Source organism: Atractosteus spatula, chromosome 2, assembly GCF_055471065.1.
Source record: "Atractosteus spatula isolate fAtrSpa1 chromosome 2, fAtrSpa1.hap1, whole genome shotgun sequence".
Lineage (NCBI taxonomy): Eukaryota > Metazoa > Chordata > Actinopteri > Semionotiformes > Lepisosteidae > Atractosteus > Atractosteus spatula.
In genome coordinates this window covers 5,937,766-5,962,200 of record NC_142707.1, presented here as the reverse complement: position 1 = coordinate 5,962,200, position 24,435 = coordinate 5,937,766, and the positions used below count along the sequence as shown (strand labels likewise).

General features: G+C 41.1%; 3 protein-coding genes across 6 annotated transcripts in view; all 3 read right to left on the bottom strand.

The window, feature by feature from the left end:
* Positions 1-5,138, bottom strand: part of gfpt1 (glutamine--fructose-6-phosphate transaminase 1) — a 37,617-nt gene extending 32,479 nt beyond the window's left edge. The window contains exon 1 of the mRNA XM_088939584.1: positions 5,081-5,138. Within this exon, the coding sequence (XP_088795710.1) occupies positions 5,081-5,087 (7 nt within the window). The 5' untranslated portion in view covers positions 5,088-5,138. The remainder of the gene's footprint in view (positions 1-5,080) is intronic.
* Positions 5,139-6,814: 1,676 nt separating this feature from the next.
* nfu1 (NFU1 iron-sulfur cluster scaffold homolog (S. cerevisiae)) lies at positions 6,815-13,334 on the bottom strand. The gene is made up of 8 exons (XM_088909406.1): positions 13,254-13,334; positions 12,003-12,112; positions 11,209-11,344; positions 10,699-10,765; positions 10,203-10,317; positions 9,585-9,648; positions 8,898-9,072; positions 6,815-7,909 (listed from the first exon to the last, which is right to left on the bottom strand). The coding sequence occupies exons 1-8, from the start codon at positions 13,310-13,312 to the stop codon at positions 7,865-7,867; spliced, it is 771 nt and encodes a 256-aa protein (XP_088765532.1). The 5' UTR covers positions 13,313-13,334; the 3' UTR covers positions 6,815-7,864.
* Positions 13,335-14,096: 762 nt separating this feature from the next.
* The window catches only part of LOC148839061 (AP2-associated protein kinase 1-like), a 64,588-nt gene continuing 54,249 nt past the window's right edge, over positions 14,097-24,435 (bottom strand). For all 4 annotated transcript variants that reach the window (XM_088938395.1, XM_088938403.1, XM_088938411.1 and 1 more), the window contains one exon: positions 14,097-18,596. In XM_088938395.1, the coding sequence (XP_088794521.1) occupies positions 17,779-18,596 (818 nt within the window). In that variant the 3' untranslated portion in view covers positions 14,097-17,778. The remainder of the gene's footprint in view (positions 18,597-24,435) is intronic.

Genomic DNA, 24,435 nt, shown 5'->3' with positions numbered 1-24,435 from the left:
AGACGTCGTTCATACAGCGAGCCTCCAAACTCAGTTCTCCAGGGCCACAGCCCCTTGCCGCTGGCGGAACGTTAACATCTCAGCCACTTAGAACTGGAAGCAATGTTCAGCTTGTCCAGTTCAGCAAACGGGAAGTCATTGAGAGGTAATGGAAGCTAAATGCAGGACTAAATAGGAACCCAGGGAAACAGAAAGGTCTGTTTGAGCGGTAAGTTTCACTATTACAAATGGTACTGAGAGGTGCGGGACTTCGTACAGGAACTCTGGAGGCCAAAATCTGGTTCTTAACATTTAAATAGGTTATTCTTACTTGCCAGGCCAGGAACCAGGGATAAACAATTTATAGTTGGGGTAAATAACACACCCACATCTCAGTGCAGCAGAGTGGCCACAGTTTCTTTTCACTGAACCTGAACCTGGAACCTGCTAGAAAAAGGTTTATTTCTCCTTAAACACGGGAGCACCTAACCACTCATTCTATCATTCAGTTTCATGATGCAAACAAGTTACAATTTATAACTACAGCCTCGTTATACTGAGAGAAATGCTATATAACAATCAGAAGCACTAAAGGAAAGTGACTAACAGAACTAACGATCTGCTGATGTCATTACACGATATCAAATGAAAGTGGGAAGATTTAATGATGTCAAACGCGGGTTTCGGAGCAGGTGGAGTCAGAAATAAAAATGGCAAACACAGCAGGAGTGGTGACGTGCTGAAGCAAGCGGATTTCAGCTTGGGGCTGTGAAAGACGAATGCTGATGTTCAGAAAGCGCAACAGATATGAACACTGCAAGCCATTTGTCACACCTCTGGCTAATCAGAAAAAGATAGGATACCCTAGCTAAGTATATACAGAAACAGCCCTGCAGTATTAAAATAAACACTCTTGACAGGGATGATGCGCAACAAAGACACAACCAGAAGACCTAGTGGTACCTTTGTATAGTGCACCATGCAAGACCAGGAAAATACATTCGTGCAGAAAGCTGATACTTACTAGAGGTGCTAACGTTTGGTGAAAAAAAGTAAAATTTTACTACATTTAGGACTGTTCAATTTAAGACGGGATTTGGTCCATCTCTCCTTTGTTTGCAGGCTCCCAGTTCAGGACTGCATTGATAATTACAGTGACTTGCAAACGTACTCAGACCCTTTCTGTGGGGACTCATTTTGTGAGATTACAAAATGATAAATAAACAACTTTATTATATTTCATTCAGATCCTGAATGCTCAAACTGAAGACTTCTAAAGACAATTTAAACTACAGTAAATGGCAGCAAAAACTAAAGCACGGTGATAAGTGCTCTCACCCCCTCTTTAAAGTCATTTTGTGCACCTAAATCAATTCATTTTTACCTTAGCAAATTACTTAAATACCTATGCAATCATGACATTTCCATTTTTCCTTCATATTACCTATTTACCGCTTTGCTTTTGTTTTGAGCTTTGATTGCATGGTGTAGGTTGTGTACATAACACATCTTAATTGCTAAATCAAAGTGTCAGAACTTCAAGCATTCAAACAAGATGTGAAAACCCTGCCAGAGTCTGAATACTTTATAAGACGCTGTACTTTTGTTTCTGTCCGATTTCATAACTGAGGACAGTCCTGCAAAACGCATTCCAGCAGCTTCTCCCTAACCATCTGTATCAGCACAGACACAGACCGATGCTTTTACAATGGGAGTGTGATGTGAACCTGTCTGGACCGGGATCCCAAGTTCCTGGTATACAAAATCCTGAGTTCAGAGAGAATCAAGTAAGATGCAAATGTGTTGGCATATGTTCTGATCAGGTTTTTTTTTTTTTAAGATGCTAGAACACCTCCCTGTTTCCTCCTTCTGAAATAAAACAGCAAGACTGTGTGACTGTTGTTTCTAGTGTTGTTGAAAGCATCTTTAACAGGGTCCCCTTTCAATTCTGAATAACGCACATTTCAGCAAATCAATGGCTCAGGGAAAACCCGTTGATCTGCACTTGTATTTGCTCACATGTGGTGGGGTGGTGGGGTGGTGGGGGTTAAAATTTGATTCAGGCACATTCCCTTTAAGTAAACCAAAGCACAAGGCCTCCATTGAGAACAGCTAGGCACTGAGACTGCTGGACTATAGGGCTATGATGGTCTGGCTGAGGGTGAGGTTTCTAAAAACAAGGCTATCCTTTGTAGTGAGAAACTTTAAAGGAGGGGGATGAAGAGAGGGAGAGAGCAAATGAGAGGGACATTCCCTAGCTCAAAATAACACCTGATTTTCTATCAGGATATTAATGCTCAGAACACATCACTTGGAAGAGAGTAACTGTACATGCCCTACGGATTAAATGTTTCTACCTGCATTATAAGATATCAAATGTGATGACTGGAAAAGCAGAAGTGCCTTACAAAATTAGTGATAAAGTGCTGAATATGTCCAAAGGTCTTCCTGAGCATCCCAAAAAACACAAGCGCCCCATTCCCATGCACGGATGCCTCCATCAAGTTGTTTTTGTCCATTTATAAAACTCCTTATGATTATACACAGCAGGTCATGGGCTTTTTATGCTTCTGCTTTCATGAATAACCGTCACACTCCTCCTGGTTTATAACCTATGCAACATTGACTGATTTCTTTGCTGGCAAATGGGTTCAGTTTGCAAAAGTACAATAAGCCACGTTATGGGAAAAGAGCAGCTTTACAAAATCACCCCGGAACCCGATCAAATCATCAGCTATATGTGATAGTGGGCTGTTTCAATATAAGGTGGAGCTGGCTTGTCTTGGCACTGTATATTCTAAAGTAACTGTGTTTTTTTAGCTAGACCCAGTAGAGAATTGTCATTCTTGGGATCTTTAATCTAAACAACAAGAAACGAGTGCTGTGGATATAGCACTACTCGTCCCACAGGTACACCGAAAATAGTAACACAGTGGGATGAAGTCAAGAAACTGCCTGAGGGCTTCGTTGGTATCCTTAAGGAGTAGGTTATTGCATAGAACGAACCTAACAGCTCATTAAGGTTCATTTCCTGCTTCTGTTATGACAAGATACAGCTGATCTTAAAAACCAGCTACGGCATTAATAAACTAGTTTCTCAAAGCATGAGGGGAAATTATCCTACCACTGATTCTACTAAACTAGGCATGTTTAAAACTGCTGTCTGTTTCTCTAGCATGAGGATTGTTATTTCAGTGTTTGGTTGCCTTTAAGCCACACAAAATTCAAAGAATGAAGTACTGTATTACACGGCTTCAGTTTTTCATGTTAGGCGTTTTAAGATCAAGAACAAAACAAAGTATATAAGTATAAAACAATAACACGTAACTTTATTTCAGCTCTATTTTCTGCTTCATTGCCCACTATGGAGATATGGGAACAAGAGCTTGTTTTTGCATAGAATGTAATCACTCATCAGAGAAAGAGGTGTGGTAGGGGTTGCCACTGCAGAACCTATTTCTCACCACAGCACACAGACAAATAAACCAAGCAATAGGTTTTGCTCAATCCTAGACAAGCAGGACTCTGCCCAGGACTCTACTGGATTCACAAGGGCAATGAGTGTCTAACACCCGAGTTCAGACCTGCTGTGTAACTTTGTCCTGAAGAATTCTAAAATACACCACCTTAAAGAAGACAAATATATCTGCAATCAGCCAGTTGTGTAAAACATCCAGATCGCAACTGAGAGAATGTGTGATAGTGTTAAATGATTGCTTTCAGTTACAGCAGGACTGTAATTTCAGGTGTGCTTTTACATTTCTACAATGCTTGTATTGTGCAAAAAAGTACAGAATGTTGAAGCTTCCAAAATAATTCTCAGTTAATTAATAGTGTGCTTAATAGTCTCAAAAGTGAAATACCTTCCACCTTCCTAACCCAATTCAAAATGGACGTTGATGAGAAGAAATATCATTATGAATGGCATTCAGATTATTTCTAAGTAATGGCAACAATGTCAAGGTGTTAATGTCAACAGAGACATAAGACTCATATTATACCATAGCCATTTCAGCTTTAATGTAATGTGGAGTCTAGATAATTAACTTCCAAAAGCATTGAGTTTATCATTGTTTTTAAGACGGACAACAGTTATCCAGATGTTTTTCTTCATCATCAGAAAAAGCAGTAAACATGCCAGTAATTAATATGAACAACAATGAGCCAGACTGCTATGGATTGTTAATCTTATTTGCATCTCTGGAAATGGTATCCAAAAGCAAGAAAAATGAAAATTAAGGCGATATAATCCAGCGTTTTAAAATCACATTTTGTTGCTGTGTAAAGGCTAAAATGCTATGTGACCCACCACCGCCAGCAGTTCCTACAGTACGTCTCCCTGCACAATCTCACTCATCCTTTGGAAACAAAAATCGTGCGCTCTGCTACAGTCTGTCAGATAAACACTTCTCTAAAGAGAAGATTTTCCCTTAAGGCCCTCACAGTCCAGTCCCGCCCAGATAGTTAACCGGCCTTCTGCACATGATGACCGAGAGCATGTTTGCAGAAAAGGAACATTAAAACGGAAGATTTACGTGCTGGAAAATGAAACAGCAGCGACTGATACTCCAACTTGTACTACAAGGTAGTAGCCAAGTGTCTATCGACTACACCCACAAACAGTGGCTATTTAGTTAAAAAGTGTCGTAAAAGAAACTATAAGTGTAAATACTTACGGGTTTTTCCCGTGTAGTAATATGATGCATAATTCTAATCCTACTACCTGTGCCGCTCCGGAATTGTTACAGGTATTAATCATTCGAGGGTAGGCAAGAGATGTACTCAGGCCATGTTTTCCTAACAATATATTTCTTTATAGCTTATATCCGTCAAGCAAAGGCAGGAACATATCCGACTTGACGCGCAAATGATGTGATCGATCACAATAATCTAAACCACACTGTTTGGGTAAGGCTGGGTGATATTTTAATATGCCTATGGGACAATACAGTAGAAAGACCGCAGAGGTAACTTCATACTCCTATCAAAGCAGAACACGTAATCTTTCGCACGTTGTATCTCGTCTGCCTAGAATATTATTTAAGAATTCAATATAAAAGTAATAAAGATATACCGCTAATAGTAGGAAGATTTCACTCACCACACATGTCTACGTCTTGGCTGCCAAGGCGATTCTAGTTCCTCCTCAGAAGCCTTGTTGTACAAGCCCCGCCTCATCTCTAATCCCATTGGTCACCATCCAGGTAACCACCTACATGGCCCAGTCCGATTGGTTCAAATGCCGTCACTCCCGTTACCTGGCGACAACAGCAGTTTAGACGTGGCAGCAGGATGCGCAGATCCGCCTCTACGAAGGAGAGAAAGGGAGGTCGGCGAAAGAAGGTCCTACAAGCTCACAGGAGAGACACAGAGCACCCACTAGGTGTCAACTCAGGTCTCTCTTTATAGCAGAGATGCCCTGGACTGCAGGATGTCGTCACATCAAAAACAGACGCGTACGTGCTTAAAGCCTTTTCTCAGACACGTTGGTGGCCTATTACAACATGGCTGGGCAGTTTATCCCAGACTCCATTCGGATCAAGCGCCGAATTGTGAAAAGTGATCCCTGATTTTAGTCCTGAACGTACTTTTTCTGCCTGTGTTCCTGTGGCTTAGTTTCCTTGCTTGTCCTAAAGCAGTTCTCTGGGTTGATTTGTGTAAGTTCCATTCAGGATTTTTAAATACGCCAGTCATGTTTGCAGTTGTATGCGTGGTTTACGAGTGCAGCTGTATAAATGTATTATCTTACTTCTGTGGCACTGCCTTTATATCACACGCGAAAAAGGATCCACAGCCGAAACATTTCTTCTCTTTTCAGCATGGAATAAACCTTTACTTGTTCCTTAATATCATACGATTTCACGAACAGTTCCGAGGCATCTTCATAAAGATTAATTATTTATTTTTTCACTTTACGATGAGTTGTTTTTAATCCATAATCCAATTTGGAATCTACCATATATGCAAAATCTGAAATTGTAGTTCACAAAATGTCTCAAATACTTTTTACACAGGACACGTGGGGCATTTCAGCACAGGGCTGCGGTGTGGCATGGAGTCATGTTAGGCAATTTCAAACTGCTTGGATTATAAAGTGTGGGGGGGGGGAGGATTCGTCTGTGCGTACAAATATTTCTCCAGGGGGGTAGCTGCGTCAGCATGCTTATGCTGCAAAGGAACAAGTAATAGGTTAATTCCATGCTCAAAAGAAATGAAAACAACGTTTTGGCTGTGGAGCCTTCTCTGGCTGTAAGGGGTTTCATTTCACCCCTCTCTCGCCCTCTCCCCTGCTCCTGCCTCCTCCTCTCTCCTGGCTTTTGTTTTCCCAGGCTATATTATCTTTGCTGACTGCCCTATCTTTCTTAAACCCAGAGAAGGCTCCACAGCCAAAACACTGTGTTTCCTTTTTTTCTCTTTCCAGCATGGAATAAACCCGTTACTTGTTCAAATAATGCTCCGGTGAGAGACCTGTTCCCCGAGGATTCTCATGTATGGAAACGCCCCGGAGACGGTCTCAGCAGTGCAGTCTCCTTGCTTGTAACCTCTCATGTTCCAACATCCAGTGTCACCATTCTACCTTCCTCTAAAAACATTGACTGGCAAATGAAAATGTAATGAAAATAAAGGCAAACAGTTTACAGAAACTAGGTGGCAAGAAGGGATCTAACATTTGTTCACACTTAATGTTCTTTTGGAGTTTTCTTTCAGTGATGTGCTTTTTACTTGATGTATCACGTGTAACACTAACACACGCGTACATTTTTATCGCTAACTATTGGCGATCTTGTTGAGGAAACGCAAATACATTTCTCTGTAGAAAAATGAGACAATGAGGTTCCAATGGCACTTTTATTTCTTGTTACACTTCCAATTCAAGAAATATCCCTACAATTTCAGTATTTCTCACACAACATTTTACACAAAACAGCCTTACATAAAGGGCAAATCAGTTTAAAACCATATTAACTATTCCACAGACTTTTAGTCTGAATTCACAGGTAACAATTCTCATTAAAAACTCTTATCAGACACATTTCTTCTCTGCTCTGATGTGAAATAACTGGTACTGGTCATGAAACGAAGCATTTCACATTTACAAAATATCACCACATTCTGACAATAGAAGTTAATAAAAGTGACATTTTCAAGTATCTAATCAGCAAATTCTTATCTTTAACAGAAATAGTATTTACACATCTGTTTCCCAATAACATACCAAGACCATTTGATATAAATGAAGAAACAGTATATTTTAAATACAGATTATTATTATATTTTTACTTATTTTAACTTAAATGGAAAAAATTAGGAAAATATCAGAACAAGCCATTTAAAAGCATTTTGGGCAGGAGTCCTGGCATGTGAATCACTGCAGCCAAAACAATGGCACACAGAACTGGTTTCAGATGTTTGTTTTGCAAATCAAATGAGAGAGAGGCAATATTGCACAATTTAGGCCTGCTTTCCTTGCAGTTATTTCCATAATAAATATCAAGTCTCAATTTATAAAGCATGCAAGGAGATCTAATGAACACTTTCAACCTAAAGATTAAAAAAGAACCTTCAAAAGCCTGTTCTTCAGACACAAAAATAATGCAGCACAGAGTGGGGGGATGTTGGTAAGCTATAGCTCTTTCTAGTACACACTGTCTGTCACTCAGTGACCTAACGTCTCCATGGTGGAGTATGGAGTTTTTTTTCTTAAAACTTAGCATGAGTCTGGCTATACATACGCACTTCCCAGAACTACAGACTCCGTCTTAAATAAGCTACATTAAAACACTGGGATGGTGGACTAGTTCCTGAACCTGCTTGATCCAACATAAAGGGTTGAGGGGGAGAGTGGCAATGCACACATCTTAGACAGGGCCTGATACACTCATTCTCAGGTCTTGGTCCCCTGTTCCATTTCTTCCTCTTCATCTTTTACCTGCAAGAAAAAAACAGATGAAGTACAGTCATTGCCTGACACTGCCTTTGTTATTCACTGGCTGCTAGTGAAGAAATGGTTTAAGATCACTTTATTGGCCAAATACAATTTCTTGTATTAGGAATTTGTCTTTTCACATACCCCGACTTGCTCTCCATGAGACACACAGACAGGGAGAGAAGCTTGGGGTCAGAGCACAGGGTCAGCCATTTATACAGCTTGCAGTAAACAAACTGCTCATCACACACCACTCATTGCAATGCATGTTTGAAAGTCCAGCTGTGCAAATAGCACAGGCAATGGTCTACAGAGTAGCAGGAGAAATGTGATATGGACAGATGAATCATCCTTTATTATGTTCTTGAACAATGAATGACGGCACACCTGGTGCCAAGCTGAAGAACTCTACAGCCCTGAGTGTTTGGTTCCAGCCGTGAAGGGTGCTAGCAGTTCAATAATGTTATGGGGCACACTCATTCCCTTAGACCTGATGTTGCAGCATATCTGTTCTGCTGGGAAGGGTGTCTTCCAGGATGACAATCCCCATGAAGAGCACATAGGGTTGTCCATAGGTTTTCTGAGCATGACACTACTATCTCGATGTCACGGTCTTCTGAGTTCACCAGATCTGAAGCCAATCGAGCATTTATTCTGCAATGGTGCTTGAGAGAGAATTTTCTTCTTCTATCAACCAGGTATGAGTTGACTGACTTTCTCATGGAAGAACAGTGCTGCATCCGTCTTGTAGAACTCTAGCCACTGGTAGATTCTATGCCATGGCACATAAAGGCCATACTGGTGTATGATGCCCAACAGCTTAATAAAAGACTTTCAATTGTTTTTTTTTTTTTATTTTTGACCACAAAACATACATCTGTATCATTGATCATGTGTATGTGCATGTTTCGGTTTCAGTATCTGTGCCTAAACATGAACACTGGGGGTGCATCATGTTAGTTTCAGTGCCTGTGTTTGTCCCGGTGCCTACCTGCTCTACTCCCTCCACCTCTGGGATGTAGAACTGCAGCATGTTCTGGATACCACTACGAAGAGTGATGACAGAGCTGGGGCAGCTGGTGCAGGAGCCCTGCAGTTTGAGCTTCACGATCCCGTCCTCAAAACCCCGGTAAAGAACATCGCCGCCGTCTTCCTGAACTGTAGGCCTGGGAATGGAGGAAAAGAAGAGAGAAAAAGAACAGAATAAGAAACGGCAAGAGCCACTTCAACGTACAGCAGAGTTTACAGAGTCTCACGTTGTTTCTGACTGATTCTGTGGATTAAGGTACACAAGATGATTAATCAACAAAAGTGTGTAGTTTTTAGGGAGAAGGTGCAGAGAACTGGACATGCTAAACCACAGCAATAAGGCTGTGAAATGGAGGCATAATTAAAACAAAGGCACACACCATCCAAGGAAGGCAGAATGAATTGAAGTTTGAATATACACATTGTATTTCAAGTAGGTAGCTGCGACAGCATGCGTGGGCGGCAAACGGACAAGTCAAGGTTTATTCCAAGCTGAAAAGAGCATGCTGACACACCCGAAGAAGGCTCCACAGCCGAAACGCTGTGGTTCCTTTCTTCCCTTTTTGGCGTGGAATAAAACTTTTCTTGTTCCTATACACATTGTAGTTTATTAACAACCACCAAAACAGTACTGTTAATTAGGCAGAACCTGATGCGGGTGTCCAAAAGCTCTTTGATCATGGAGACAACTTCATCATCCTCTTCTGAGGGTGCTGCAGAGACCGAGAATCACAGAGAAAAAAAAAACAGGGATTCAAACAGTGTTAGATTCATGAGAAGATGTGTCCACTGATTGTTCTCTTGTGCAATTTACACATCTTAAATCTGAATTTTAAGTGGGACCCTGTAGCAGCTCTACTAGAGAGAGCATCAGCCTAAACACTGGAGATCTTCTCATCAAAATCCCACCTTTTGTCTCCCTTTAACGAGGGATACAGGTGCAGGCGGGGAGCAAAACTAACCAGGCACAACCAGAAATATGTCAGTGAAATAGCCATAACCCTTCATGCAGTTAATTACAAAAGCAAAGAAAGAGAATGTACAATAGGTACAGATCCCACAGTGTGGATTTATTCTGGATATTAGAATTTCTGTTGGCAAAAGTAGTAGAAAATCCGAGGATGCATCTGGGTAACTAGTGTGAGCAACATGGCAGTATGTTAGTTTGATATCAGGTCAGGTTATTAGCGAGTATTGCTGGGAAACAGCATTTATTGCTTGATGGTCTTTTTAATACCAGAAGTACCTTCTCCAAGGGGACAGGTACCTGTATCTGCACGAGGGGTGTCCTCATTGACCACCGGCAGCCCTGAGCTGAAGAAATCCATGATGGCTGCGTAGATGTCAGGCTTCATCACCTTCCACTCCAGATCAGTGTCTTCCTGGGTGTCAGTACAGGGATGGAAAAAAAAATCACTCTCTCTGATTAACTATTAAAGCACAAAGCTTTTACGATACAGGTAAGGGGAGCAGGACCTGTTTGTCTATAGACAAAGAAGCAGCCAAAGAAAATCCTCTAAAAACCTCTAACCACCCATAAAAGTAGGCTGAGTGCAAATAAAACAATTCTACATCTTGTCACACCACTAAGATCCATGCCTTGGAGAGCTCTTGCTTATAATGCAGGAAATGTTTTACTCCACAGTGTAGAATCAGTTCTAGCTGACATAGCTTTAGTAATTGCTGTCACCTGAATGCACCTAATACAGTTACAGTTAGAGCTTACAGTTTCCTCAACTTTCCTCTAGGTGTCACTGTTTTACCTTGGTGATTGTGATGAAGTCCGGCCCCAGAAATACACTCTTAACACCTTCGATTCTGAAGAGCTGCCTGGAAAAGAGCAGAAAGAGGAAGAAATTGCAGGGAATGAAGGAGACCACAGACAGTACATTTATTAGAATAGTTTTTTTTTTTTAAGATGACTTGAAATCAAACCCCTATAACTGGAGTCCCTAGAAAAGGATCAAAATAGTAGAACCAATGAATGTAAAATTTTAAGAGAAAAACAGCCACACATGACTTTCAGAAATATTTTAGAAGGCTGTGGTCATTTTTACTAAATGCATGGAAGCATCTATCAATAACAGGATATTGTTCAGAGATGATAACTTAATTACACGTTTTACAAAATTATGAACTGCATTTTTAAGGCAGAATCGGTTCATCTGAGAACAACTGCAGAAAATATTTTGGAGGATCATTTATTTTAAAATGATATATATTATTGCAATTGAGATATGTATGGGTTATAATGAACATGGACATTTCATTACCTGGCCAGTGGGGAACAGTAGGCATGCTTATATCCTGCAAAGTCCATGGTCCCTGACTCCAGCACCATTCGGCCTGGCAGGAACTTCAGGCTGTTTGGGTTGGGTGTGTCCTGGGTCTGAATGAACATGTTTCTTACTAAAAAAGAACAGAACATTTCTTACCTCTCTTGACAAAAGTCATTGTCCATCAAGACTGTAGGTAAAGTCAATATATGAATGCATCTGGATATGAACACAAACCTAAATCTATAAAACACGTGTTTGTATAAACCATAGTGGAGCACATAAAATGAGAAATCCTTCCTTCCTGTGTTTCTATTCAGCAGGATTGACAATTATCATGAATAACCACATCACCTGAGCACAATTTATTCATATTAATAATGCAGTTTAGTGATTATGCAGCATTTAAAGTCACTAGAGTGTATCACATTCATCGATGATTAGACTCAAGGTAGCAAAAAACATTAAAGATCTCAAATTTGTGCACTGTTTTACATTTTATACAGTATGAGTTTTAATGTTTATATATGTTTATCTGCAATAACACCTTCTGATGGGTATTTCATATTTGTTAGAGCAAGCTAAGCCAGTTTCACATTTTCCACAATGGATTATTGGTTACAACATATAACTTAAAAACGAAAATACCTTCAAAAGCCATTCATACTACTGTGGCACATTTGCAAGCCAATCTTGCGCACTTGTTAACAATTGCTCTAACAATCCTGACTTCCAGCAACATCTGCCAATGATGAATCCAGTGAAAATGGCGTCTCCCGGGGCACTCATACCTGGAATGTGTGAAGCCGACAGCTGTGTCCACCTTCTCCGGGCGTGTGTGTGCTGTATGGCACAGCACAGCCCTGAGTACCGGCAGACCCTCACAGAGGCTTCTGCAAGTCTAGGGAGAGAGGACAAAAATCTACTCAAAGGAAATCACAACTTTCCAATTAGGTGGGATGGAGGTTAATGCCACTGCCTAAAGCTCTTGGATCCTGTATTTAATTCTGGCAGGGAGCACCTTCTGTACAGAGTTCACATGTTCTCCCCATGTTTGCATGGCTTTTCCCTGGGTGCTCCAGCAGCCTGGTAACACGTAGCACAAAACGACTTACTTTTAACGCGAGTTTCCACGCATTCAAAGTACTTTCACTTTGTTAATGTCCGGTGCGATATACCCATCTTATTCTTTTGTACCAGCTCACAACTGCCCCCTAGTGTCACCAAACTGAACGAATCCCAAGCTTTCTATGGAGTAACTGGACGATTATTATATGTAATGTATTGAAATAAAAAACAGTTTCCTACACTGGTTATTCCAATTAAGACAACACTAATATAACACCCTTTATGTTCGCAGTTCCGAACGTAAAACTGGCAAAGTACACGGAATACGGAAGTCATCTTCTCAGGTCATTATCAAACTGGTCAAGTCAAGACGATATCTTCTTACTTGGGAAAACATTTCATTAAACGTATAGGAATTTTATTCGTGCCGATTATAGACTCTGGGGTGATTTAAAAAAGCTACTTGATTCTTCATTTGCGAAAGTTTTTTTTTTAAAATAACACCATCGACATTAATTCCCTTGTATAACAATATGTACGTTTATAACTAGTCTCCGCGTTGATGTGTCTTCTGGCACTTAACTCCACGGCAGTTCTTTCAAGTGTTAAGTGAGGAAACAGTCAGAAATTGTAAACCTGCTAAGAGAGCAAGGTCAGCGAACCCTACATTTCCCAGAGATTCACTATGTTTAATCTTACTAGTTACACAAAATCGAATTATTTTTGTAAAACGCATCAAAATGCCACACTAGCACCCAGCAAGTTACAACTTGCAGTTGCAGAACAGTAGTGCAAAATAAGATAAAATCGTGCCAACTTGTTTATCATGGAAAAACATGGCAGATCTCTGGACTAACGACTTGAAAAGCCTACCAGCACTAGCTACATTTCAATCTTCTGCCTTGACAATAAAAAAACAAAAGTCAGGTTAAGCACGTTTAGCAATTTAAAATCAAGAGACGGTTATAACTTACTGCAACTGTTTAAACGCTGACAACTTCAGAACTCGTCCCACAAACCTGCAGGCCGCCATTTTTGTGAGTGGCACTGTTACCCACAGTACCTTTCTCCTTGAAGGGCGGAAGTCGCTCTGGTGGGTGTTCTGGAAGTGAATCGGGTTTACAATTTTTTTTCTTACAAGCCGTAGAAATATACATGGAAATAAAAGATGTTACTTAAAAATCGTATTACACAAAATATACATTTACATTAAAATGTAGCTCTATATAGGTTATTTACAAAAGTTTCAGCACTACAAATTGCTCGTTTTACTCCAGACCCATCTAGAATCTGCAGAGCTAGTGTCGTCTCATACTACATTTTAAGTTTGCCACATGAAGTCTTGATTTGATCCAGCTTCTTTATACTAAGATAATTCAACATAACAATTACCTAAAAGGCTTTAAAGAGCATTATTACAAACAAAAAGTGAATTGGAGTAACTCTCCTGAGTGAATTTGTAGGTTTGAAATGCGTATTCCAAACGGTTGAACAAACCCAAGTATAAAAGATTGACAGACTTTGTTTCATTTCTTATTGTTCATTGTGGAGACCTCCCATTGACCTCCATTCCTTTAAGACTTACTGTTACAATTCATTACTGTACTGTACACACCACTGAGATGAAACTGGGCATGGGGTAAGAGCAGGCTTAAAACAAAATAGTTTTGGCAATGTTTAAAGATCATGCATTTGCTTTTGTTTATAAACATTGCAGTAAGAGACTGAACTCACAGTTCTTCACAGATATAGTAATGCCCTCCTCCCCTAACACACACACACACACACACACACAATGATGTACCAAGTTCAATAACTGCCTTTCATTTCATGTTTTATTTCTTTAATTGTACATAGCTTGTCATGACAGCATTCGATAACAGCCAAGTGCTTTGGGTAAATCAAGTATCTCCACAGAGTGCCTTCACAATTAGAACAGGGGAATGGAATAGTCTTCCGCAGACCCCACCAGCCCCTGACCAGAGCCTGGCCACGCAGACGGGGGGACAGGCCCCCTGCACAAAGAGCGAAAGAGAAAGTAAGACGACAAGAAAAGGCACATTGGATCGAGGAATACATTTAACACGTTGTTAACTCACCGATTAACAATCCACCACATACCACTGTGGCAAGTTTGCACATCAGGTGTATTTGCCAATACAAAAAGCTTCCATTAATGTTAATATTACCAAAAAGAAGTGTAATAAACTAGCTTAATCTCAAATCTATAAAAAATTACTTTAAACAAAGGCAGGAAGTCAAAGGAGTGTTCTTTCCACTCTTTTTCTCTTCATAATTTTACATGCAGACATTTTAAACAATAGTTATTAGCACAGTTGCAAAATAAAGGTCTTGAGAATATGGATATAGTGTACATATATATCCGCATTTCCCTAAACTCTAAAAATGAGTTTCAATTGCAGGGTTTTATTGTTTTATTGTTGAGAAAGAAGTAGTGCAAACTTCTGACTTGTGGCATGAGTTCTGCCCTTTGTGAGATGTAGCACGTTAGGTAACATGCAACAGTCTAGCTCACACACCACTGTTCACAATTTTGACTAAGGGAGTGGGAAGGGTGTAGGTTTAGACTGTAAAAAATTACTAAGAGAGTCTTCTGGAGAAGACAAGCTGAAGTCTGTATTACCTACTAGTTGCATTTCCTGTCTTCAATACAGTTCTGTCTGTATGGATGAGCTGAGAGAATTCATAGGCATGTACTTTATACACGTTTTCCTACATTATGAAAAACTAAATTACAAAAAGCCATAAGGATTAAATGAGAAATTCAAAAGGTTGTAATTTGAGATTAAGTTTGTGGAGTTTTTGTTTTGTTTACCTTATCTAATTTTAGGTTTTTACTTCAAACGGTTTCATTCGTAGGACTCCAGGGATGTGATGAAAGATAAGGTACATCCACAAAATCTCTTTCACCAAAACCCAGGGTCAATGTTAGATGCATTTCCAAGCAAAGAACAGTTTCCAGTTCAACTCCTAAGTGAATTTTGTAATATAAAAATGACTGATACAATGAATAGCTGATCTATGAATCCACACCATTTTAAGTGTACATGTTAAATAGAAGCAGAATGCGTTTTAGGTTACTCCAAATAAGCCAACTAGTCTTCTTAACCAGTGTACAAGGGTTCACAGGCCTAGATTCTAATGTCTTTTTAGGATGTCACTGTAATGCTTTCACTGAAGTCACAAATACTTTGAAAGTAGTGCAACAGAAATATCACCTTCTGTGAATCTGCTGCTCTCTTTTCAAGATTAAGGTATTCAATGAACACAAAAAGAAGATACTCAGAGATATACTGACCATTGGGAACTGAATCTATTGGTCACAATGCATTGAGGAGTAAGCAGAATACTACCTGTTCTAAAAGGAACAGTGTACAGTTTGAAATAATTGAATCTCTCTAGTAATGAAGGTTGTAGAACTTGAGAAAACCTAACACAAACTCAGATCCTCAAAGCCACATGGCCAAGTCAAAGCAACAGACTGCTTTAAGTTCAATAAATACCAGTGTAAATTCCGAGGAACTGCATTCAAGACTGAAAACATGAGGCACTTCTTTACACCAAGATTCCCTGGTAGCTGGAACTAAACCTGGTTTCTTTCAACAAATGAGATTCTCAAAACAATAAGATATAAGGAACCAAACGTGTACTGTGATCCAAATGGCCTCCTCTCATTTGTAGCCATGCTTACATTCTAGTGTTAAGCTACGGAGCTCCTCTATAGTGTTCAGAGTCCTACAGGTCAAGATCACACCAGCTTAGCTTCAGGTTCCAATTGCTTGCATATTCAGAATTGTAACTGCATGTCCCCCTGCAACCCCGTCAGCAGCATTCAGTTTCAGCACTTTGTTGCACAATAATCGCACGGATGATAAAAATGAGATTCCTCTGCAAAAGGTACACTGAATTATGACAAGGCCAGCATTTTGGATTGTTGATTTTTCTTTCAATGCACACAGCTAAAAACAAACCCAAAAATCAAGTCATAAGTTGGAGTTAGGAGGGCGACCGTACCCCAAATGTAAACCAGGAATTCAAGTGTATCTGTAGCACAGAGCAAACGTCTAAAAACAGAGCCTTCCATTCTATGACACGGGGACGTGTGCTCTAGTGCCGCACACTTCGTATCCATTTAGACGGAGACTGTAGCTGATCACGTAGTGAAAAAAAACAACACCCCTCAGAACAAAACAAAAACTACAACAACAATTCATACAGCCTGTCTGGACGTTCTCACATAAGTGGTAAAATACAAGAGACGTCCAGTAATTACTCAGCGATTCATAGTGACAATGGACTAGCAGCTCCTCTTGGTGTTGACCTGACTCCATGTGAACAGGGTCTTGAGATTTATGCACGGAGTACTGAGAATTCACACTTATGTTATACATACAGTGCTCAAATGCCTCTAAACTTAGCTAATAAGTTAAGACGTGAGACTATCAGTAATGCGTTCAAGAATCATTTTTGGAAAAGGATCCTAGAATATTCCCAAGACAAACTGGAAGCCCAAAAACAAGGTAGGGAAGGATTATTAGACTGCTAGAAAAACAAGAATGACTGCAACCAACACCTGTAAGTGTTGAAGAATACAGAAGTCGCTACCACCTACCAGTCTTCACTTCAATAGTGTGCCCAGAGGGCTATCGGGATTGATCTGGAAAAGGGAGGTACTGTGTGTATTTAGGTAACACCTTCTCCTGGGCGAGAAAATACAGGGATGTTAAACTCTATTCCGGAAGGGGAGGGGACACAAAATGATTTTGGTTTTAGGTCAAACTGCATATCACTCAACTGAACAACATAAGAAAAATTAAGTGGCGCTATCTGGGACATTAATGTAACATGAGATAAATCTCACCTAATGTCACAAGTTACCACAATTCCTTAAGTGGTCCAAGTTTTTAGTACTTGCTTATTTGTACGTATTGCAGCATTTTGTAGGAACGGGAACCAAAAACTCCAAAATTAAGGTCTTTGCTGGCTTGAAACCTGGAGAAAAGCACAGCAGGTAAGTGAATAATTTGATCATTGAGGAAAAGGGAGAGCTGAGGTAGGTGAGGAATGAAAACATGAAGACATTGCCCATTGCTGTCAAGGTCAGGAGTTCAAGACCCTGGCTTTAAGAGCATTAGTTCCAAGCTTAAATTACAGTTGTCCAATCTGCAAGGTCATCTGGTTTTTGCTTTGACTCCCAGTCACTTCTTAAAATTCATCTGTAACCTGTAGCAATGTAACACTAAGTAGATGATGGGTTGACGCCTTCACGTCCTTGAGTCTTTAATAGCCCCTGCTATCCTCATGATAATGATGAGCTTAACACCCTGTTCATAAAGAAAAGATGAGTTTTTGTGAGGAATCATACACTAGTACAACTGGACTGAATTTCAGTATGAACGTACAGCTCCCCAGTATTCTGGTTGGCTAAGATCCAGGGAGAAGGGTTCATGTGAAGGAGCCTGGCTACCTGCTATATCTTCAGGGCTTTTCCTTAGGAGCTTTAAGGTGGAAAGGGGCTGAAACGAACGGATCAGCAGCGGTCACTTCTGAAGTCCAGGAGTGCCTTGGAGCCACAGGTACTGAGCCTACCCCAGCCTGCCGGCTCACATTGGAAACTACACGATGGGCAGCTACAGGCTGCTGGGCTACAGGGGCCTCATAGTGCCGGGAATACTTGGCCAGAGACTGGGGGCGGAATGACCTCGGAGCTGTCTGGCCCAGGACAGCCTGCTCTGGGGTCCCGTGGCTGGGGTAAGGTGGGAAAGGGTGCTGCACTCTAGGCTGGGGGGATGGAAAGGAGTTGCCACCTTCCTTCTTCTTCCCGAATGGAGCCTGGAGGAAGACATCAGGCTGATCTGCAGGGACAGAGGGGCGACTGAGGAAAGGAGCATTGCTGAAAACATCACTGCCTTCCTCTTGCTCTGCTTGGAAGGCTGTTTTCGAGAAGATGTCAGGAGCCAACATGGTCTCCCTGGTGGGCTGGGGAAGATGAGAGGCTGGGGGCAGCTCAAGAGACTCCCGTCTGGCCCCCTGCCATTGTGGTTGCTGCTGCTGCTGCTGCTGCTGCTGCTGCTCCACTTCCTCATCAGAATCCATCAAGAGGGGTCTGGAGCCACTGCAGTCATGGTGATCTTCCTCTCCGTCACTCTCCCTTCCCTCTTCCTCCTCACTGGAGTGCAGCGACCCCGAGCTGAAGGGCTGGGACAGACCAGTGCTGTCAAACTCCAGGACGACCCTTCTGTTTGGGCTGCTTCCTTCACACAGCAGTCCATAGCCATTGGGCTCCCTCTGCACATCTGCCAATAAAGAAATGGCAGAATGAACTTAAAGATGCAAGAATTCAGTATGCAGAGTGGGTTCTACAAAGAGATATCTTTATCTTTTTTTAAAAACCCCTATACATGTTGTGACTATTAACTCCCTTATTTTAATTTTTTTTCTAATCATTACACCACAGCAGATAATGCAAAGAAGCAACCGTTTTTTCATAAAGTTATTTGCTCACACCTGAAGAAGGCTCCTTGGTCGAAACGTTGTGTTTCCTTTCTTCTCTTTCCAGCATGAAATAAACATTTACTTGTTCCTTTGCAGCCAACGCATGCTGACGCAGCTCCCTACTTGAGTTATTTCACGAAGTATAACAATCATACAGTAATCAGTGACACTTAATTACCTCTCACTGCACCTCCATTGTGGGTCTAATTTATTGACACCAGTGAGTTATTGAAGTCAAGGTACTTATAATTATTTTACTTTTAACAATTTAGTCAAAACCAAAAGGCCTGTCAGAATAGATTTTGGTCTGTGGATTCTGCATTTCAGAAAAGAAAGACAGCTTAATCCCAAAGTCGAATTGTGATGTTCGCTAGCACAATATATAATTTTCTAATATATATAGCACAAAGATAGCTACAACAGACAGATAAGCTTGTTTCTACAAATGGAGTCCCTACAGCATCTACTGTGACCTGACCACTGCAAGGCTCCCTTGCTGACAGACTTTCTTTACCTACTGTATAAAAAAGCAAGCGTGTTTCCAAATTCTCCTGCATTTGAAAACAGGGATTTCCACTAAAGAATAAGACATTCCTATTTTACTGTAGGTATAGTAGTTTACAATTATTGAGGTCCTTTTACCTGGAAAGGATTGATTTCCTGAAAGTTTGTGCCCGTGATTTGTGCACCATTATACTGCAAATTGCTTTGCAGTTGGAATCACATTCTCAAGTCTCACAGTAACACCTCTGATCCATAAATGCTCATTATTGTACCCCAGTTTCTCCAGAGTAAAAACATAAAAAAAACACCCAGAGAAACATTGGGATTAACACGGGAAAGTGCCCAACAGCCCAGGCCTGAGAGGAAGAATGCAGGTGCCTGGGGGGGCGCCACGGTGAGCAGACAGGCAGCAGTCTTACCTGGGCAGCACAGGGGAGCAGGCGAGCCAGACGCCTGGAACAAGAGGGGTTAGTGACAGCCTGCGGGAGCAGCGCAGGCGAGGGCGCAGCCCACTGCGAACAAGCAAGCGCGCGCGCGTGCGCGTGGACACTGAGCGAAAGAGACGGCACAGGAGCCGATATAGGACAGGACCCGAAGAAAACTGCCTGGCCGTTCCTGAAAGCAATCGGAGTACAGGGACGTCCTCACTCGCTGTCCAACATGTATTTTCTAGGACTTAGAAAAGGGATCTATCCAAAGTCCTCAGAAAGAGGGCACCACTTATTTCTTTGCAATTACGTCTTTCATTTCTACTATTACTTCTTTGAGAGTGATAACTCTCAAATATCACTCATAAAAAGAGTGATAAGAGTGATCCACCTAACAACGGGTGCAGGGCCGAATTAGGCCAGTACCCACTATTGATAAACATACAGAATACATTAAAGTATTGGCTACACCTAAAAAACAGCGACCAAAATTCCTACCACCACAAAGCCCTGCTGAGTCAAGAGCTGAACCCAAAACAGAGCCCCCTGAGCCAGCTGGTCCTGAGGCTCACTGACCTGAGCCACACCGACTAACCAGCCTCAGGACAGCACTGCTAGAGCACCACAACCCAGACTCAACCACATCACAGCACAGATCAAACAGCAATATCTCACACACTGGGACACACACACTCAAACACAACCTAAACTGGAATGCTACAGATTAGCCACACCGACTAACCAGCCTCAGGACAGCACTGCTAGAGCACCACAACCCAGACTCAACCACATCACAGCACAGATCAAACAGCAATATCTCACACACTGGGACACACACACTCAAACACAACCTAAACTGGAATGCTACAGAACCCTAAACAGACAATACACACTAGCTGAATATTTGACCAGGATAAGAAACAACAAACAGAAACAGACCCTGACGAAGTACAGGCTCAGTGACCACAGCCTGGCCATAGAAACTGGGCGACACAGGCAGACCTGGCTGCCCAGAGAGGACAGGCTGTGCTCCCACTGCCAGCGGGGAGAAATAGAGACAGAGGTGCACTTCCTATTGCACTGTGACAGATACTCTGGGATTAGAGAAACATTCTTCCCGAAATTCAGAAATCTAATCCCAGAGTTCCCACACCTGCCAGAATCACAACGGGTCCCAATCCTACTGGGAGAGGGAGGAGTTGAACTGACAGCCCAGTATGTGATCTCCTGTCACAGCCTGAGGAACAGTCTGCCTCCCAATAATGCTCCAGCTGCCTACAGTATATGTCAATATTTTATAATATGTCTTTGTTGTAAATGTCTGTAATATGTCTATAGATTTTATTTTACTTTTATTTTTTTGTTTTGTTTAATGTAAATATCATTACTTTCATTTGCTTTGGCAACACTCATTGTACCCATCGGTCATGCTAATAAAGCACCTTGAATTGAATTGAATTGATAACTGGAATGTTTCACGGAGAAAAGACAACTGTGAGTATGTGCTGTTGCCTCAGTGCACTTTTTTAAGGGACAGGGTTTTGCATTTCCAAGCGAGACTGAGACAACCATAACTGGCCTGAAAAAGTAGGGACTTTGGTTTACCTCTTATTTAATATTGAAGTCAACCCGAAGTACACCAGACTGGTGGAATCCAGGCATCTACTGGCAGCTCATATATGAAATCTACTCGAGCTAGGCAACAGTACATGAAAATGAACAATGGAATAAGCAGGAACATACTGTATACAAGCACCTGAGCCTGCCTACAGAAGGCATTTTTAGTGAATGAGAATGGTTAGAAAGAGGCCTGAGGTTTTGCTCTTTCTCTTTACAGAAAAAGGTTGACATTTTCAGCTCTTTTTCTTTGTTGCATATCTTGCTTGGGTGACTTTTTTGTGTTGTAAAATATTTTCTGGAAAAAACCCTGCACCCAACCTTTCCCGCTGTGGGTGGTTGGAGTATCAAGCCTTATTTGCTAGCCTGTGTGGAAGTTGAGAAGGGAAGAAAATGGCTGCTGTATCCCCCACCAACAATCAGAATTTCTCCTGATGTTTTAGAATGCTTAATATCGTAAAAAGCCTGTGCAAACGAACAAAGCTGCATGGAAAAGGATTTGGACAAATTAGGTGGATCCAAAAGTACAAGTACAAATACTGTGAAGTACATATCCTACCTCCCACCAGCCACAAACAGGAAGCTATCTGAATTGTAAAGAAGTATTAGTGTTATTTGCATTCAAACCACCATCATCTCTACTCTATAATACCTCATTGTTACCCTCAGGTGGAGCTGAAGTTCTGTTTTTCTCGTTTCCTCAAACCCCGGAGTGTGATGTGTAATTGGTTTCTCTTGCAGATAGCAACAAGAGCTGTATCAGTGTCATATTGCTGCATTACTGAAAGACCCTATCAGCCTAACTGATGAATGAAGCTATAGTGATGTGCTCAGGGAGCTTTGTAAACTACATCAAACAACACAGGCAGGCGGTATTGGATTTGTATAACAGTACAAATAAAGGGCCCTAATTATCTCTCTTGCTATGTTGCTGGTCTTCTTATCCTTAAAGCTATAATGAACTAAAACAAAGCTATCTGCATCTCTTTTCTTAATGAAGGCATGTACATCTATTCACAGTGAAAGACGCTTAAGTATTTGCACTAATAGTTTTGTTTGCCACAGATAATTAACAGATAAGTAACCACTTTAATTGGATGGCTTTTTATGGTCTGTATAACTATAAGTAACACTTAAGTTGGAGAGAAGAAGGAAATTTCCCTTGACAACAGCTCTTTTCCTTTTATCTTAACCAAGATATATAATGGCTGATAAAAAGCACTTATTGTAAACCAAAACAAAAGCATTCTTTCTGTATGCGACACTCAGCACAGCAGTAAACACCAGCGAGTTCAGAGACTGTGCAACCCTTTGTATTGTCAAGGAATTCTCACACAAACCCATGTTACATTCACATTTACATGTTTATTTAACGCTTTTTTGTCATTTCATAAAAATAGAAGATACACATTGAATTATACATTGTTGCTCCAACACAGAACTGGGCGTTTTTGTATAATTATTTTTTTCCAAACACACAGGGTACAATTTGTTTTTGTTTTTCACAGCAACACAGAAGTAAATTTCTACTGGCAAGGCTAGACCTCTACTGAAATACAGCACTCTGGTGTCTAAGAATAAGGTTAAGCACTGGGATTGCATAGGTTAGCCACACAGAAATCTGCAAGAGACTCAGCTGTACAGTGGAGAGAGTAGAGAGATAACAGGACAGAGAGAGAGTCAACGTGGGGGTGAAGGCAATTTACAACATTCATCAAGACACACTCATTTACACTACTAATTTGTTTTTAAAGAGCTTACGCAAGAACTACACTAGAGTGACCCACATGCTGCAAGTCTGATGAGCAGGGTTCAATGTGCGAGTATTCCTGTGCTGCTTTAATTAGCCAAAGCACGGGGGTGACGACACCAAAAAAGCCAAAGTGCAATTAACCCTGACTTTTAAAAAGGAAGGAACGGTATCCTTTTGCCTTAGCGCGAAACTCAAATTGCTCAAGTAACCTGTGAGCCTCTGTTTTCAGACACTAAATATTCAGGTTTGATTGACTGAGGTTTTCTCTGGATCCCTAAATGGATTTTTTGGGGTAGATAAAACATTAGTTTCAGATCCCTGAGCAGATCACTGACTTCTTGGTCAAAATACAAACACCAATTAGTAGGCTCTGTAATGTTCTGCTTCCATACCAAAGACATGCTGTAAGAGCTAAAGAATGCAACAGCATTTCAGAATCTTTGAAATCACCATCTCTTTTGAGAATGAATAGGAAAGCAAGTGAATTATTTTAAGCTTTACCCTGTATTATTTAAATGAGAGTATTCTACAAAGGCAAGCTCAGCTGCTGCAAAAATGGGAAAATTCAGATCAACAACTCCCCTTGAATCCTTGAGTTTCGCAGTGCAAGCAGCTGCTGAAGACTGAAGTAGAAACATGTGGCCGAGACCTTCCAAAGCCTGGCAAACGAACACGCTGCAAATACAACAGCAGGGGAAGAGAACCTACAGGTAGACAAATATTTCATCTTCAGTTCCAAGGAAATCTAAAATTGTTGCACCAATTTAGAAACATAAAACAATAATGCTCCCTACAAACAAGGAATGGGTCTCATAAGGGCTTGGAGGAACGAGATGGATCAGAAGGACAGGAAGAGGGGGAGAAAGAAGAAATCAAAGATCGGTCCTCTGAGAAGAAAAGGAGACAGTAGCCCACCGAGAAGACAGAGACGTCAGGAAGAATCTTCCTTCATCAGCCCTGTTTCCTGTTTAAAAAGAGGGGCTGCCGAGTAGGGGAATCTCACCCAGATGTACCACAGATCGCAACAAGGAAACAAGCCTTTGAGACCAGGGTGCTGACAATGGAACTGCCATCATAACAAAATCACCCCAACAATTCCCACAGATCTCAAGAACAGGGATTAACCAAACCTCGCCCAACCCCAGTGATTGACTCAATAACTCTTTAACTTTATTAGCATCCTTGAAATTAATGTGTCTCAATGGCTCAATATCTTTTAAAGGTACACAAAAAACAAACATAGAAGAGAATCGCCACACAATATAGGCATGGTCCGAAGACAGAACAGAGGGAGCAGCTGAGACCATACTGGAGATGGATATGTTAAAGGATGCATTT

Bases quoted from the DNA above. Each gene is read 5' to 3' on its own strand.
- nfu1 (XM_088909406.1), bottom strand. From the start codon at position 13,312: ATGGCGGCCTGCAGGTTTGTGGGACGAGTTCTGAAGTTGTCAGCGTTT. The intron at 12,113-13,253 runs GTAAGTTATAAC...CTCTCTCCCTAG, and splicing joins TCAGCGTTTAAACAGTTGCA to ACTTGCAGAAGCCTCTGTGA. The intron at 7,910-8,897 runs GTAGGCACCGGG...TTTTTCTTGCAG, and splicing joins AGGTGGAGGGAGTAGAGCAG to GTAAAAGATGAAGAGGAAGA.